Consider the following 18467-nt stretch of genomic DNA (forward strand, 5'->3'; position numbering starts at 1 on the left):
TATGGCTCCCTTCATACCTCTTACAGCATTCAAAACTTCAATTTACCTCTAGTCTTATCTAATGGGCTCATCAAGGTAGGAGCTGCCTGCAGCATGATCAAACAGAATATTTAGCAGAATGTGTGTCAAGCAAGGTTGCAACCCATTTTCCAAATATTTTGTCATTGTTTTGGCCCTCCAACCCCTTTTGCAATGCAAATAAGGTGGCTTATCTAGAATGTCTGGATTTCATGGGTGTGCACTAGCTACAATAATTCATTGTATCTAATGCTGCGAAGCATACATAGGCCACAAAATTCACATTGTATCTGTATCAGTGTCAGGGATGAGCAAATATCTCAATTTTTTTAACCTCTCAGTGTCTTGCTAAATGCGAGATGGTTCTTTTAAAATTAGATTCAGAAGCAATACAAATCCAAGTGGGTGAGAAGATTACAGATTTTATTCCAAACGGCAAGCAAAATATACATTACCAAGAAAGTACTTCAATATGCCACTAAGAAGCCCTGAAGAAGTGGCGAAGTGACCCCCAGGTAGCCTTTGATGCACAGCTCTGTGGCCAATAGACTGTGCCAAACTTCTGACTTCTATGCCCCAAAACTAGATATTTTATAGACCTGTGGCCTGTTAGGGTTTATACAGGCTCAGCTATGAGACAAAAAGCCAGGCCATACATGCCATACATCAAAGGCTTTTACTGACCAGGATAGAGAAAACAATAAAACACAGATAACCAGAGCCAGGAAGGGATAATCAGAGACAGGAAGAGTTGACCATGCCAGATCACCAATCTCAAAATCACAATAATTATTCTAGAATAATTATCCCATACACTCAGTTTCTCATCTTTTCAGTCTTAAATTTGGTTATTCACATTTCCACATCAAGTTTGTGATTTTTTTTAAAAAAGAAAAGTCCTCATGAAAATTCAGCATCATTTTAACACAAATTTCTCCCATTTTTTTCTAATAGGATACATTTTGGTATGTTGATGCTCACAAATAGATGAATGTATATACACACTATGCCTGCACGTGCATGTACCGTATATCAATCTTTGTACAAATTACAAGGCTATAGTTGCACCATTCAGATAAGGGTTAATTTTGGAAGAAGCTTGTGTTTGCTCCCCATATTGTTTTTGAAAGTATGAATTCTGTTGATAGACTCTGATGCTACAAGGCAGGTTCCTGGTATTTGTTAGGCACACACACCATGTCAGCTGCTGGGAGTTGTACTCTGTTGCCACCTGATGCACGTATGAAAACCTTCATACTTTTAAGGAATAGAAAACAAAAAGATCAAAAAGCTGCATCACCACTAGATACAGGGATACTATTTTTAACAAACATATTCCAATATCAAGAGAAGAACATTTTTGTTAGTGTCTTGAATCCATGTTGGTTGCAGACAGCTTCTCTAACCAATTTCAACATTGATGATGTAATCAACTGTTTTGAAATCTACAAAGCTACAGTATGAGTGGGCACTAGTCACAATGGCCATTTTCTACCTCCGCTGTCAGAGGCAGTGTGTCTCTGAATACCATTTTCTAGAAATTGCAGGTGGATAGAGTGCACTCAGGTTCAGCTTTTGATGTGGCCACGAACAAGTAATAGGCTACTTGAGAATGGTACTACTCTCATAAGTAGTTATAATATTTTTATTATTATTAAAAAATACCTAAACAAAATGAAGGTGGGTTTAGAGTTAAATAGAAATGTTCTTTGTCATCTTTATCATTTATGTACATGCTAACAGTCTTTCACCATTCTTACAATTCCACTGAGCAATTTTATACACTTCTTTCTGAACAATTTTCTTATATACTGTAGGTAATGAATATTACTTGCACTCTACAGTGACCTCCTCTCACCTTATTATTCTCTGCTGACTTTTAGTGATGGAGAATCAAACAGAGGTTACAGAATTCATCTTAATGGGCCTGACCAATGTCTGGGAGCTTCAGTGTATACTCTTTGCCGTCTTCCTGATGATGTATTTGGCCAGCATAGTGGGGAATGCAGCTATCTTGCTCGTCACAATAGCTGAACCAAAGCTTCACACTCCCATGTACTTTTTTCTTGGAAACCTTTCCTGCCTTGACATTTTCTATTCCACCACCACAGTTCCAAAGATGCTGGCTGGTTTTCTATCAGAGACACAAAAAATTTCCTTTGGTGGCTGTATGGCTCAGCTCCACTTCTTCTATTTCCTGATCAGCAGTGAAGGCATTCTTCTCGGTGTCATGGCATTTGATCGCTATGTTGCAATATGCAACCCCTTGCATTACACCATCATAATGCGCAAGCAGGTCTCCCAACTCATGGCAGCAGCCACATGGTCCGCTGGCTTTTTTCATGCCCTGATGCATACAATGGCAACTGCCCGTCTCCCCTTCTGTGGGCCAAACAGCATTGAACACTTTTTATGTGATATCAAACCTTTGCTGAAACTGGCCTGCGGTAGCACCTACCTCAGCCTGATGCTCCTCAACACAGTAACCAGTTGTGTTGCTATGGGTCCTTTTATTGCCATACTCCTCTCTTACTTCTACATTATCACTTTTCTTCTCTTCAAAGTGCAGTCCCAAAGTGGTCAACAGAAAGCCTTCTCCACCTGTGGATCCCATCTGACGGTGGTTAGTTTGCTCTACGTGCCTGTCCTGTTTAACTACATGCTCCCCTCTGTGGGTAATGCTTCTCAAAGGGACATGATGGTGACCCTCATATACAGTGCACTCACCCCACTTTTAAACCCACTTATTTATACTCTGAGGAACCAGGAAGTCAAAGCTGCCTTGCTAAAGATTCTGGGGAAAAAATATTTCATTTTTCACTGAAAGGAAATGATCAAAGACGGGTTTTTCCCCCCAATGGTAGTACTCTTAGACATGTAACCACCAGAGCAGGAACTCACACTGTAGCAGAACTGCAAGAGAAAGACAATTGGGTTTTACTTTGTGGTAAATCATTACAGGCCTCTGATAGTGGATGAATTTTTTTGTTTAAATTTGTAAGCCACAACTCCTGAGAAATTTTATGGGTGCCGTGGTTCTTCAGCTTGCTTCTAAAGGACTTCTGATGTGTTTTCTCAGTAAAATCTCCAAATATGCTTTACATTCTACATCTTATGTAATCAATAAGAACTCTATTTATCAAAGGACCCGAAAATAAATTGCTGTGGCCTCATTCATATATCAGGGATGAACTCTCCCTTTTTTTCTTGAGCACAAGTGCCAATTTTAAGGGAGGGAGGGAAATCCTCCTGTTGATCATATTACAGCATTATGATATCACATAAAAGATGACTGGGTTGTCTTGTAAACATCTCTTGCACAGGGTTCTCTAGCTCCTGGCACTTTGTGGTAGGATGCCTGGGGACGGCAGTAACAAGTTTGATGCTTTGGGGAAATCTGAGGATAGGGTGAGGAAAGCATCCTTTCTCCTGCATTTTACAAACATTGGCTGCATGGGACACAGGAACCAATCACAACTGATGCCTGCAAAATAATAATAATAATAATAATAATAATAATAATAATAATAATAATAATGGTGATGATGCAGAGATTTGTCTTGGCTGAACACATGTGTTCCAAGTAGGGAACAGGGATGCACATGCAATAAAGAACTAAATTCTATCCTCCCATCAGTTAACATCACTTACAACATCAGCTGATTGATAGGTGGGTGCGGTTTCAGGAAATTGCCTTGCAGACCAGAATGGTCTTCTTCGTGTTCCTGTTCCATAAGAGGTCTGGAGGGTGGCAATATGTGAACCGGTCTTTTCTACCATGGCTCCCTATTTATGGAATGGTCTGCTCAAGGAGGTTTTGCTAGTGCCTTCATTACACACCTTTTGGCACCAGGTCAAAATGTGCTGGGGCAGCAGGTCGGGGAGGGGGTTTTGGTTTGTTTTTGTGTATTTTTTTGTGGATGCTTCATTTTTTCCTGATTGTGCTGCTGCCAGGAGCACATACATTTCCTTGCTTCAGATTCCATATTAACCTGGGTCTCAATAAACCCAAACCAGTGAACCAATGACAAACATTGATTGCAACTTGTGTGTCAGGACTGGAGTCAGTAGTAGGTCAGCAACGAAACAATAAATCACCCGAGGTCAGTGAAGTTAACTCTTTTATTCAAGGAAACAAACCACAGATCCGGCCCAGTGGTCTCAGCAACTCGTTCTATGAGGTATTGCCCCGATGAAGTAGTTGCAAGGGCTGAAGATTCTCACCTTCCCAGTGCTGCCTAGAACTCCTCCTCTCCAGGGTCTTTCTCCTGCAGTCTTAGGCTGTGTCTGCACACAACCACCCTCTGCTCTGCTCCTTTCATTTCTCAGCATGTTCTAGGAGACCAGGGAAAGGGTAGCTGGTTGCAGCAGGAGGGGGAGACCTGCTGACTTCTTCAGCAGCCTGCCTCTCTATCTCTTGGCTCCACCCCTCTACAGCCCCCTCTTCTGCCTCAGAGTTTGAACTGTGCTCTGCTTTGGCCTCTTCCTGTTCCCTAAATCCTGTCACCTCTTCCATATCCTCCAACATTTATCCAATGAAAATAGGGACGTCCCATTCCATAATGATATTTTTACTATTTATACACCACACATCTTACTGGCTTGCCCCAGCCACTCAGGGCAGCTTCCAACATATATAAAAACACAATAAAGCATTAAACTTTTTAAAAAAAAACAACTTCCCTATACAAGATTGCTTTCAGATGGCTTGGAGGTCAGATAACTCCATACCCTCCAACATTTCTCCAGTGAAAATAGGGACGTCCAAAGGAAAAGTGGGACATTCTGGGATCAAATCAGAAACCGGGATGGCTTCTCTAAATCAGGGACATCCCTGGAAAATAGGGGCACTTGGAGGGTCTGCTCTTCTGCTTCTGACACCTCCTTCTCTCAGTCTGCTCCTTCTCCCTCTGACCACTCATTGTCATCTTACCACAAATTCCTCGGCTCCGAGCCTTCTTCCTCTGGGGGTTCCCTAGAGGGTTCATCAGCTGGTACCTCCCATCACTCTTCTGAATCCAGCTGTGGTTTGTTTGGAGAGGGGGGGGAAATGACCACCCCAGGTTTGGGTGTAACAGTAAGTTATGGGTGGGGAACCACAGCACTACCACCTTGTTCTCTCTGTCTGGCTTTGAGACTAAAAGGCCACACCCCTCATTGACCTTTCTTTGCCCCCTTTGCCACACATAAGAATGAGTTCTTATGTGTGTCTTGCTAGTCTGAAATCTAGTCCTTTTAGATTTTACCGAAATAAACAAAATTTATAATGCTACTTTAAAAGAAAAGAGAAGAAAAAAGCTTGATCATTGAATGCAACTTGCCAGCATGCATTGATTGCACAAATTGTTTCTATTCTCAAAAGCACTATCTGTATTCTCAAAAGTGCAACTAGTTTATTTTCTCAAAATAGATAGGCTTCTAGATTCAATTCCCATATGAACAATCAAGAGTCTCTAACTTAATGCTGGTAGTTCTTTCCCCAAATGGGTCACATGTTACATACCAGGGTTTAGGCACATATATTTATGTGTGGTTCACACAGCAATCAGTGACACTGTTTTTATCTATTAAAAGTCATATGACCTCCTACCTTGTATAGTATTCTCAGCTTCAATTAACTTCTAGTCTTATGTTATGGACAAATGGATTCATCAAGGTAGGAGCTGTCTGCAGCTTTACAGGACACAATATATAACAGGATGTTAATGAAGCGATTTATGTTTGTCCCATTCTTTCTTATGAAAGTTGCAGTGTACATGTTTGAGGTTACAGTCTGTTTTGCAGAAAGCTACAGCTAATAAACCTTGGTAAAGAACACAATAGAAAATGAAAATGTTCATGATGATAAAATACAAATATTGTGTCCAATGCTAGTCCTACACAGATAGCATCCTCTGAAATTATTGAAGATTACATAGTTAGGTTCTTTATTTTCAGTGGGTCTAAATCAGCGGTTCTCAACCTGTGGGTCCCAAGATGTTGTTGGACTACAACTCCCAACATCCCTGAGCTCTGGCCTTGCTAGCTAGGGGTGATGGGAGTTGTAGTTCAACAACATCTGGGGCCCCAAGGTTGAGAAAGGCTGGTCTAAATTGAATAGAATTGGTGCCCTACAACTCAAATAATTGATTAGCACACATTGATCCTAAACAATGCTATCTGTTTCCATTCTTTGATCCTAGACAACATATCAGAAGATCCCCAATGAGGCATACTGGAAAGAGAAAGCAATAACAATCTTGCTTTAGTTATTTATGGAATTTGGTATTAAAATATGAGTGCCTATTCCTGTGTGCCTATGCGTATGTTTCCATGGGTAACACGGGCATGGACACAACATTGCCATTGTTGCATTAAGTGTTTAATTCTAAAACTGAGTTATCATTAATGTTTGGAGGCAATGCCCCTTGCATTATTGTGGTTTGAGGCAGAATACCCTTTGCTGGTCTTCAGATGCGTTTCTAAGCAAGGTGAAAATATTTCAGCAAAGTCTACCATCTTTAACATACAATTAGCATCTCACCTGAACTGCAGAAAGGACTAACTTTCATAGTCTCATTAGAACTCTTTATGAACATTTTGCATTCATTATAATTTTGAAATTCTGAATGCTGTTTTCACCAACGGTAAAATGTGCGGAAGGGCATTTGCATATTTATAACCCATTTTTCCTTCAAAAGCTTACGGCAGATTCCATATGCCACTTCATTCTGAATTAGGCCTCCTTCCTATCTCTGCCACACAAATAGGCACACCCCCCCCCAAAGGCAATCTAACCTAAGTTCATGATTTGTATGCTTCCAAATATATCTGTCATTGTTTTGATTCTTTCCCCCATTTGTATTTCAAGGCAGGAAATCCAGATTCTAGCTAGATTGTAAGACTGTGCACCAGCTACAAAATTCACCTAGTATCTGTATCTGTGGTAGGGATGGCCAAATATCTCTGTTTGGTTTTTCTCAGGATCTCATTATTTTCAAACTTAAATTTGGTTCTTTAAATTTCACTATCTATCTGCATGAAGATTCACTGGGTGTTTGCATGAATTTCTCTAAATATACTCATGTTTGCAAAACAAATTTTATATAATATAATTCATAGGTGAATGTCTTCCTCACTAGCAGATGCATATTCTTCACTCTTCATCTCAGCATGTGATTTTTCTGTACACATTACTTAATTGGAAGACTGCATTGCAAAATACAAAGAAGTATGAATGATGAATGTTTTTGAGTTTGTTGACTGAAAGTATGGATTCTCTTGGTCATGATGGACTCTGATGCTACAGTGCAGCTTCAAATAGTCATCCCCCCCACGCCATGAGATAAGAGATAATATGAAGATGAAGCTCGTAAGTATTAACTGATATCGCCAAACTCAGTGAGAGATGCATTTACAATTAGGCTGGGGAGTTCTAAGTCACCTTCCATCATTTGTGTGCATGTTATTAGCCTGTTTCGTTCACCTTCTATTCCCACTGCAGTTTCAGAGCTTACTGACTTGTGGTTTTCTTGTGTGTGTGTGTTTCTTGGTGGCTGATTAGCTGTTTTCCCTGTGTAAAGCTTTTTATGATGGAGGACCTCTGTAGCCAACCCCAACGACACGATCTCAAGATGGAAGGGGAGGGAACAGCTGCAGTCGCCTGCGATTCCTGCGCAATGTTTGCCATCTTGCCAAAGGTTGCAGGCAGCTTTACCTGCAGCAATTGCATGTTGATTGCCCTCTTAAAAGACAAAGTCCAGCAACTGGAGGAACGTGTAGCTACGCTCCAAAGAATTAGAGAGCTGGAGCTCTTCTTGGAAGCAACAGAGCACACCGTCTCCACCAAGGAGGAGACAGGGGACTCCCCTGAGGAGTCTAGTTCACCAACACAGGAGCCAGATATATGGAGAAACGTGACTCAAAGAAGTAGGAGGCCCAGGGTTCACTCTGATTGCTTAGAAATACACAATCGCTTTGAGGTCCTCTCCCCTAGCATGGAAGACGAAGAGCAGACTCCATTTGAGGATCTCTCCCTCATTACAGTCGATCAGGTATATGAAGACGAGCAGCAAAGTCAGTCCTCAGGGAATGTGCAGGCGACCTTGGAACGGACAGCTCACGGAAGAACCCCGACCAAACCCAAGAGGAGGCGTGTAGTGGTGATAGGGGATTCCCTACTGAGGGGAACAGAAGCAGTGATTTGTGGGCCTGACAAGATGTCTCGGGAAGTGTGCTGTCTCCCCGGGGCTAAGATCCAAGATGTAACTGAACGACTGCAAGGAATCATAAAACCCAATGACAAATACCCCTTCCTCTTGGTTCATGTGGGAACCAATGACACTGCAAGCAATAGCCTCCAGAAGATCAAAAGAGACTACGAGGCTCTCGGCAGGAAATTGAAGCAACTAAATGCACAAATTGTCATCTCATCTGTCCTCCCAGTTGAACGACGTGGCCCAGGGAGAGAGGGGAAAATAGTGGAAGTGAACAGCTGGCTTCGCAAATGGTGTAAACAGGAACGGTTTGGATTCTTAGATCACGGACTGCAGTTTCTTGAAGATGGACTTCTGGCAAGTGATGGGCTGCACCTCACAACGGTTGGGAGAAATGTTTTTGCCAAAAATCTCAGAAACCTCATCAGGAGGGCTTTAAACTGACTAATGTGGGGGAGGGAGACAGTGCTCCTGAAGGTAGGAGTCTATCAATTAATGAAGATGATCATCCAAATGTCATAGACCAAATGGAGCAAACAGCACGCGGACCTAGTGGTGGGAGGAAAAAATCCTTAAATAAGAGACACGGGGGAATGATTAATGGACTTCAATGTCTGTACACTAATGCGCAAAGCATGGGAAATAAACAAGATGAGCTTGAGCTCTTGGTACAGCAAACTAAATATGACATAATAGGCATCACTGAAACCTGGTGGGATAAGTCCCACGATTGGAATGTAATAATGGGGGGATACAATCTATTTCAGAGAAACAGACCAGACAAGAAAGGAGGAGGAGTGGCGTTATATGTCAGGGATGTGTATACCTGTGAAGAGATCCAAGATTTAGATCCTCAAAGCCAAAGTGAGAGTATTTGGGTCAAAATTAAGGGAGAGAAGAATAACAGAGACCTCATTGTGGGAGTTTACTATAGATCCCCAAGCCAAACGGAGGACATAGATGATGCCTTCCTGGAACAGATGGCCAAGCATGCAAAAGGAAGGGAGATAGTAGTAATGGGGGACTTCAATTACCCGGATATTTGTTGGACGTCAAACTCAGCCAAGAGCATAAGGTCAAACAGATTCCTCACTGGCCTTGCAGACAACTTCATTGTCCAGAAAGTGGGAGAAGCAACAAGAGGAACAGCCATTTTAGATCTGGTCCTAACCAATGTTGATGACCTGGTTAGTGGGGTAGAAGTGGAAGGATCATTAGGCGCGAGTGATCATGCTCTTCTGAAGTTTACTATACAGCGGAAAGGAGCAGCCAAGCATACTAGGACTCAATTTCTTGACTTTAAGAAAGCCGACTTCATAAAACTTAGGGAAGTGCTGGGTGAGATCCCATGGACAACAATACTAAAAGGAAAGGGAGTTCATGATGGCTGGGAGTTTGTTAAGAGGGAGATACTAAAAGCACAACGTCAGGCAATACCAATGAGACGGAAACATGGAAGGTGCCTAAAGAAGCCAGGGTGGCTATCTAAAGAACTTTTAACTGAATTAAGATTAAAAAAGGATGTGTACAAAAAATGGAAAAGGGGGGAAACCACCAAAGAGGAATTCAAACAAATAGCCAGCACGTGTAGACACAAAGTCAGAAAAGCTAAAGCACAGAATGAACTCAGGCTTGCTAGAGAGGTTAAAAGCAACAAAAAAGGCTTTTATGGGTATGTTCGTAGCAAAAGGAAGAACAAAGAAACAGTGGGGTCACTCAGAGGAGAAGATGGTGAAATGCAAACAGGGGACACAGAAAGGGCTGAACTACTCAATGCCTTCTTTGCCTCAGTCTTCTCCGATAAAGAAAACAATGCCCGACCTGAAGAATTTGGAGCAAATGATTCAGCAAAGGAAACACAGCCCAGAATAACTAAGGAGATAGTACAAGAATATTTGGCTAGTTTAGATGTATTCAAGTCTCCAGGGCCAGATGAACTGCATCCAAGAGTATTAAAAGAACTGGCAGATGTGATCTCAGAACCACTGGCAGTCATCTTTGAGAATTCCTGGAGAACAGGCGAAGTCCCGGCAGACTGGAGGAGGGCAAATGTTGTCCCTATTTTCAAAAAGGGGAAAAGAGAGGACCCAAATAATTACCGCCCAATCAGTCTGACATCAATAGCAGGGAAGATTCTGGAGCAGATCATTAAGCAAACAGTCTGTGAGCACCTACAAAGGAATGCTGTGATCACCAATAGTCAGCATGGATTTCTGAAAAATAAGTCATGTCAGACTAACCTGATCTCGTTTTTTGACAGAATTACAAGCCTGGTAGATGAAGGGAACGCAGTGGATGTAGCCTACCTTGATTTCAGCAAGGCATTTGACAAGGTGCCCCATGATATTCTTGTAAAGAAGCTGGTAAAATGCGGTCTTGACTATGCTACCACTCAGTGGATTTGTAACTGGCTGACTGACCGAACCCAAAGGGTGCTCATCAATGGTTCCTCTTCATCCTGGAGAAGAGTGACTAGTGGGGTGCCACAGGGTTCTGTCTTGGGCCCGGTCTTATTCAACATCTTTATCAACGACTTGGATGATGGACTCAAGGGCATCCTGATCAAATTTGCAGATGACACCAAACTGGGAGGGGTGGCTAACACCCCAGAGGACAGGATCACACTTCAAAATGACCTTGACAGATTAGAGAACTGGGCAAAAATAAACAAGATGAATTTTAACAGGGAGAAATGTAAAGTATTGCACTTGGGCAAAAAAAATGAGAGGCACAAATACAAGATGGGTGACACCTGGCTTGAGAGCAGTACATGTGAAAAGGATCTAGGAGTCTTGGTTGACCACAAACTTGACATGAGCCAACAGTGTGACGCGGCAGCTAAAAAAGCCAATGCAATTCTGGGCTGCATCAATAGGAGTATAGCATCTAGATCAAGGGAAGTAATAGTGCCACTGTATTCTGCTCTGGTCAGACCACACCTGGAGTACTGTGTCCAGTTCTGGGCACCACAATTCAAGAAGGACACTGACAAACTGGAACGTGTCCAGAGGAGGGCAACCAAAATGGTCAAAGGCCTGGAAACGATGCCTTATCAGGAACGGCTAAGGGAGCTGGGCATGTTTAGCCTGGAGAAGAGGAGGTTAAGGGGTGATATGATAGCCATGTTCAAATATATAAAAGGATGTCACATAGAGGAGGGAGAAAGGTTGTTTTCTGCTGCTCCAGAGAAGCGGACACGGAGCAATGGAGCCAAACTACAAGAAAGAAGATTCCACCTAAACATTAGGAAGAACTTCCTGACAGTAAGAGCTGTTCGACGGTGGAATTTGCTGCCAAGGAGTGTGGTGGAGTCTCCTTCTTTGGAGGTCTTTAAGCAGAGGCTTGACAACCATATGTCAGGAGTGCTCTGATGGTGTTTCCTGCTTGGCAGGGGGTTGGACTCGATGGCCCTTGTGGTCTCTTCCAACTCTATGATTCTATGATTCTATTCTATTCTATGATTCTATGACTATTAAATTTTCTGATACGGATAAATGATTTTATGAGCATTCTGCAATGCCCTCACCTCCTCTTATTGTTCCCTATTGTCTTTTAGCAATGGAGAACCAAACAGATGTGAGAGAGTTCATCTTGATGGGCCTGACCAGTCTCTGGCAGCTTCAGTGTACACTCTTTGCCGTCTTCCTGATGATGTATTTGGCCAGCCTACTGGGGAATGCAGCCATTGTGCTTGTTGCAATAGTTGAACCAAAGCTGCACACTCCCATGTACTTTTTTCTTGGAAACCTTTCCTGCCTTGACATCTTCTTTTCCACAGTCACTGTTCCTAAGATGCTAGCTGGTTTTCTGTTGCCAGTCCAAACCATTTCCTTTGCTGGCTGCATGGCCCAGCTCCACTTTTTCCATTTCTTGGGCAGCAGCGAAGTCATTCTTCTGGGAATAATGGCATTTGACCGATATGTTGCAATATGCAACCCTTTGCGTTACTCCATCATCATGCGCAAGCACGTCTGCCAACTCTTGGCAGCAGCCACATGGTCCACTGGCTTTTTTCATGCCCTGATGCATGCAGTGGCAACTGCCCGTTTGCCCTTCTGTGGGCCCAATCACATTGAGCATTTTTTGTGTGACATCAAACCTTTGCTGAAACTGGCCTGCGGCAGCACACACCTCAACCTCATGCTCCTCAATACTGTAACCAGCTGCATTGCAATGGGTCCTTTTATAGCAACACTCCTCTCCTACTTCTACATTATCACTTTCCTTCTCTTCAAAGTGAAATCCAGAAGTAGTAAACAGAAAGCCTTCTCCACCTGTGGATCCCATCTGATGGTGGTTGGATTGATGTACGTGCCAGTGTTGTTTAACTACATGCTCCCCTCTGTGGGTAATGCTTCTCAAAGGGACATGATGGTGACCCTAATATACAGTGCAGTCACACCAGTTTTGAACCCACTTATTTATACTCTGAGGAACCAGGAAGTCAAAGCTGCCTTGGTGAAGATTTTGGGAAGATTTTCACTTTTCACTGAATGGAAATGATTAGAGGCAGCGCTGGATTTATGTATAGGTTAAGTAGGCTGAAGCCTAGGGCCTCTAAATCTAGCAGGCCTCACCAGCCTGCCCTCTCCCCAGTGCTGCAGTCTCCCCTCTCCCAAAATTGCAAACCCAAGACTTCATGTGAGGGCAGGACAACTTGGGCCCAGCAACTATGATACTCAGGGCTAGCCATTGGGGTCCAATTTGAAGCAGTGGAGTGCAACTTGGGTTTTTGTTTTTTGTTTTTTGGTAGGGCCCCAGTTCACAGCTAAAGTCTGCAAAATCTCATAGATATAAATATAATCCATCTAGATTGCCCAGGTGTGATCCATCTAGATCCCCTTAGGAGTGGCACCCAATTTGGCCCAATTGCTCCAATTGCCTTAAGGGCAGCCCTGATGAGACTGTGCAGGGCTTGGACTGACAAGCCCTGCCCCTTCTAGGTCCCTGGTGTCACATAACAAGAATGAAGGACTTGTTATGGAAACAAAGGGGGGGCACTTACTGGAAATCAGTTTTGCCACCTCTCCCCCCAAACCCAAAGACAATGAGCCCAGCCATCTTTTATTCACAGTCACATAAGCACTACACTACAGTATGACCATAAACCTGTACGTTCAACTACTGAAATATACACCCAATATGTAGCAATGTAGATTTACGTTACTGCTTTATGAATGAACACTGTGTTTTATGAATGGACTCTGTATATTGTGAATTACCTAAAAGCCACCTATAGGGAGCTCTAGAATCTGACAGCTAACCAACTGGGTACTACCAAACAGCGACCCCTATTGCTGAAAGCAGGTAACCAGCAGGGAACACGTCAGTTCAGCCTATGCACTGTTGACTGTACACCCCCTGCTGTGCAGATAATGTAGAAAGCTCTTAATTATATCCCTTCTGGCATCCCGGCCAACTCTATTACGCTGGTGTAAACACTGGTATCTGGTGGGCAATATCATCCTTTATTTCCACACTGTGGCTGCAGACCAAATCACCTGTTAAGAGAGTTATGAGATTCAGGTGAGGGTCAGATGCCTTGTCAATCACAGCAGGTATATAAGAGGTTTCGCCCTGGCCAGGCCTTTGCCCACAGTTTTTTTAACAGGGCAGGGCAAGAGTCCCAGGGGGGCGCCGTCCGCGGTGAGCGGCAAGCTCCTTAGGGGGCAGTGTGGCAATGTCACTCCCTCCCAGGGATGACACCCGGGGCAGGCTGCACACACCACACACCGCTTCCTCTGCTGGTGTTTGGGGGCATTCTTCCTGCACTTTCTCTTTCCTGCTAATACATTGTCTCTGATTTTTCCAGCAGCTGCTTGATTTGCAGCTTTTAAAACATGATAACCAGGTCTTTTTATCAGCTGGAACTCACTGGAACTCAGTTCTGGCACCTCTCAGATGAATTCCATTGCCATTCTAAGAGAACAAGGGAGGTGTTCATGGTGAATTTCAGCACCTATTTTTCTAGAAAAATAGCACCGGTGATAACATTTATCTCTGGGTTCAATCATTTTGCATGACAACTCTTGGAAAATGTGATAAAAATACACCTTGAAGTGCATGTACAAAAAGCACAGATTGAGTTTATGTTGCTGAACTTCATCATGATCCATGACTTTACTTGTATGACATTTTTTTTATCCCTATCCCACTAGGGAAATAATGAACAAAGTCATGTCAAGATTCCACCCACCCACTGCCCCTCAACTATTTAGGAAGAACCAGACATAGTACAGTTTATGGGTCAAATAAGGCTACAACTTTATTGGTTAAAGATGTAAGAGGTCTGGCATAGGCATTGGGCATAAACCCCAACTTCTGGCCTGCCTACCAGAAGTGAAGCCCTGGGTCAACCTGACAGTGTCGGGTCCTAGGACTTATATAAAATAGGAGGGCCCCTGTGGGGATCATCATCTTGACGAGTGCTATGGCCCAACCCCCACCCCTCCACCCTTTGGGCATATGAACTCCCCATGTACAGAAGCAGCTCATCTCAGATCCCTTTAGCAGGATACCTTTTCACTTGAAGGGGTAGGCAGAGACTACAACCTCCTCTCCATCCAAGACTAAGGCTCACCCAATGCCTAAGCCACCTAATTTGTGACCATTGCTATTTGGTAGGCAAAACCAACAGACAGGAGCCAACTGGCCTGGTGGACAAATTCCTGCCTGGCCCTGAATATGGCAACCAACAGAGTCCATAGCAAGGTCAAATTACCCAAGACAAACCTTTACACAATGGGAGGGTGGGTGAGCCAATGAAGAACTGAGCACTAGAGCCAGAGCAGGCTGCTTTAAATGCCCCAACAGCAGACTCAAAGGAAGACTTCATGCTCCATTGGGTCCACCCCCTGAGTCAGCCCCACCTCCCAACCTACCTGCCATTGACCACTTTGTAGGCAGTCCTGGATCTAAGTGAAACCATTAAGATCTATTCTTCATAGAATACTTGTTAATAAAGTTTCAGTTTTGTATCCATTGTGCCTCACCTTTAAGGTGTTCCCAATTCAAGAAATAAGTGGTCACAAGACCCCTGCAACAAGAGTAGTTGCTGTTGAATTATAGTAAACACTGCCAGATACAGAGAACCTCTGAATTCATAGTCTCTGACATATCTGACTTGTCTAAGCTTAAATCACCCAGACCTGGTCACATTCTCTTGTTCCCATCTTTACTGAGGGAGTTTGCTACATGGTATAGAATCATCCCAATTAAAAAGAAAATGAAACTGAAGCCTTTCTAATTAAAAAGATAGGCATCTGAAGGCTTTCTAGTTTTAGCATGTGGTTAAGATGAATTTTCACATATCCACCAATTTGCCACATATGTTTTAATAATAAAAGGAAATTGTCAGCAAGGTGAGTTGTAAGCGCTCAGCTGAGATAAGAGTCCGGGAATCCAGTCATATTTTACAAGGCCTTATTGCTTCTTGACATTATTTACAAGCAGTTCAAAGATGCAATCCGATCATGGTGGGTAGTTGTCCCGACTAACTACCTTCCGCTTTGGGGGCCAGCATAACCAACGTCTAAGCCCAACCCCCCTCCTTCCTCTGTGACGAGAGGTACTTGCCCTCAGAAGTACCTCCTCCCTCTCAGATTCACTCCCCTCTGACCCCCCTTCATCTTCTCTCTCTTCTGAAGACGAAAAGCTGCTAATCAAAGGGGCTTTCTCCTGATAACTTCTCATTCCCTCCTCCCTCTCTGTCTCCAGTTCCCTGACAGAAATTGTGTTAAATTAACTGTGATAATTCATTGTGATGCACAGTCTTGGCTATTTAACCATTCCTCTTGACAAATCTGATTTGCCTCCCACCCCAGCAGCTCCAGTGTTTGTTGGAACATTATTTAACATGCTTTTACTAGTGAAATTTCTCATATTAAACAGGTTTTAATGAGAATTTCAGTGTGAGGATACAGTTACCCAAAAGACATATATAGAAAATGTGTGTTGTTTAGCTCCAAGGCAATGAGAGATTTACATTAAGAGTGATGGTGTGGCACTATGTAGAATACCCCTAGTATTTCTGATATCAGGCTAGAAGAAATCTGTTCTAATTCTTCAATTCTGAATTGAGGATTACCCTAGTTTCTGTCTAGCCTCACAAACTTCTTGAATGCCTCTTTTACCTCCTTGTTCCTTAGACTGTAGATAAGGGGGTTGAGAATAGGGGTGATCACTGTGTACAATACTGCTACAATTTTGTCCATGTCAAGGTACATGGATGGAGGTCTAACATAAGTGTAAATGACTGAACTGTAGAAAAGTGTCACCACCATTAAATGAGAGGAGCATGTGGAGAAAGCCTTTTTCTTCCCTTGCACTGATTGGATCTTCAGGATAGAGGAAACAATGTAGATGTAAGAGACTAGAGTCATCAGAAAGCAACCAAAGCCCAAAAAGAGGTCCGTCACCAACATTAGATACTGGTTGAAGGTTGTGTCTGTGCAGGAGAGCTGAAGCAGTGGTGGTAGCTCGCAAAAGAAGTGGTTGATAGTACTGGGTCCACAGAAGGACAAGCGGAGGACAGAGAGAACATGAACATTGGCAAGTAGGATACCAAGCACCCATGTCCCAATCACTAAGTAACTGCAGACTTTCTGGCTCATGATGATGGTGTAGCGCAAAGGTTGGCAGATGGCTACATAGCGGTCAAAAGCCATCACAGCCAACAACAGCAGTTCAGTGGCCAGGAAGATGACAAAGAAATAAGCCTGTGTTAAGCAGCATTGGAAGGAGATGGTCTTTTTCTCATCCATTAAATTCAGCAGCATCTGGGGAATGATTGCAGTGATGGTGCAAATGTCCAGGAGGGAGAGGTTGACCAGGAAAAAGTACATAGGAGTGTGAAGTGTGTGACAGACCCTGATCAATGTGATGATAGAAATGTTGCCCACCAGAGCTCCTGCATAGGCAGATGCAAAGGCCACAAAGAGGGGAAATTGTGCTTGAGAGAAGCCAGAGAAGCCCAGTAAGATGAATTCTGTCACAGAAGTTTGATTGTTACCTTCCATTCCTGCATATCCTTTGGATCATACTGAGAGAATTAATTTTAACTGGAAAGGTTTGACAATCAGATTTGTTTCTTTTTAAGAAAGAAGAACACCTGGCAATGTTAGAAGTCTTCTCCTCTGAGGTACTGCAAAGAAGGAAGACTGTTAAGCTGATTCAACCACAGTTCATTCCTGCACATCTCTACTAAGAAATTAACCTCCACTGAGTTCAACTGGAAAAATCCCACAGCTAAGCATATATAGGATCGTAGCCTTGGACATTCATCAAGCCTCTGGGAGGAGGGACAGCTTTGAGAGTTGTATGGCTCACCATGCAATACCATAGCTCCTCAGCCAATTAGCTTGGAGTAAATGATCACAAACAAGAGTTTCAAAGAACTGCAAAGCAAATAATTATTAGATTAAGTGTGGTGTAGAATTCGAGTGGCATCATGCGATTCACAATTTATGATTACCGTTATGTATTTTGTGAGTTATTCACCTCCATTTCCTTCTTCTTACTAAGTAAAGAAAATGGAGGGGAGGGTACCTCATGCAAGTATTGATAACTTTGGCTGTTTACTTTTATTCCTGTCTCCTTGATCCACTATGGTATTCCGTTAAAGGAATCCAGGGCCTGGATCCTGTCCGAAGTCCGCTTGAGGAGCTAGGGCTTTGTAAGGTTTACCCTTATTGACTTCCTGCAAAGGGGGCAGGAGTCTGATATAGTCTAAGCCAATGCCTAAGCCAATACCGCTCACATTTCTGTAATTCAATAAAGTTGTGGCCTAAAATTTTGCCAATAACCTTAAACTAAAATTCTGTGTCCGTTTTGCCACACAATAGCCAAGCCTCAGAAACATACCATTGCACCCTATAATCTGTGGCTTGGTCTCTCTTTATCCAAAGTTAGTTCTACTCAGAACAGACGCAATGAAATTAATGGACACAACTAATTTAGATTCATTTATTTCAGTGAGTCTAGTCTACACTGTAAATTGCTTTAACATTTTTTTTAATCTTTTCCAATTATTTTAGATTTCTTTTACTGTAAGTGGTAGAAATATACTATGCATCATGCAAATACCTGACTGCATTGTCAATATTAATTCATATCCCCCACTTACTTTAGTTGCAGTCATGGTTTCCACTTGATGTCTACCCCAGTGTTGTTTATGATGCACTTACATGGCAGTGCTGCAGAGTTTCTTAATGATCTTGTTGAGTTTATTTCAAAGTCGGTGCACTTAGAACAAGC

At 42.8% G+C, this 18467-nt stretch overlaps 4 protein-coding genes across 4 annotated transcripts in view; 2 read left to right on the forward strand and 2 right to left on the reverse strand.

Moving 5' to 3' along the window:
- LOC309516597 (vomeronasal type-2 receptor 26-like) overlaps positions 1-18467 on the reverse strand; it is a gene marked incomplete at both ends in the record, with an annotated part of 367451 nt that overhangs the window by 35996 nt on the left and 312988 nt on the right. The window lies entirely within an intron of this gene.
- On the forward strand, positions 1904-2842 carry LOC309517273 (olfactory receptor 12D1-like; the record flags this gene model as incomplete). The annotated part of the gene is made up of 1 exon (XM_082196415.1): positions 1904-2842. One exon carries the CDS (start codon positions 1904-1906, stop codon positions 2840-2842), a length of 939 nt encoding a protein of 312 aa, XP_082052541.1.
- On the forward strand, positions 11772-12716 carry LOC309517262 (olfactory receptor 12D1-like; the record flags this gene model as incomplete). The annotated part of the gene is made up of 1 exon (XM_082196404.1): positions 11772-12716. The coding sequence occupies one exon, from the start codon at positions 11772-11774 to the stop codon at positions 12714-12716; it is 945 nt and encodes a 314-aa protein (XP_082052530.1).
- Positions 16301-17230, reverse strand: LOC309517283 (olfactory receptor 5V1-like; the record flags this gene model as incomplete). The annotated part of the gene is made up of 1 exon (XM_082196424.1): positions 16301-17230. The coding sequence occupies one exon, from the start codon at positions 17228-17230 to the stop codon at positions 16301-16303; it is 930 nt and encodes a 309-aa protein (XP_082052550.1).

Source organism: Podarcis vaucheri, assembly GCF_965113315.1.
Source record: "Podarcis vaucheri genome assembly, chromosome: 13".
NCBI classification, from domain to species: domain Eukaryota; kingdom Metazoa; phylum Chordata; class Lepidosauria; order Squamata; family Lacertidae; genus Podarcis; species Podarcis vaucheri.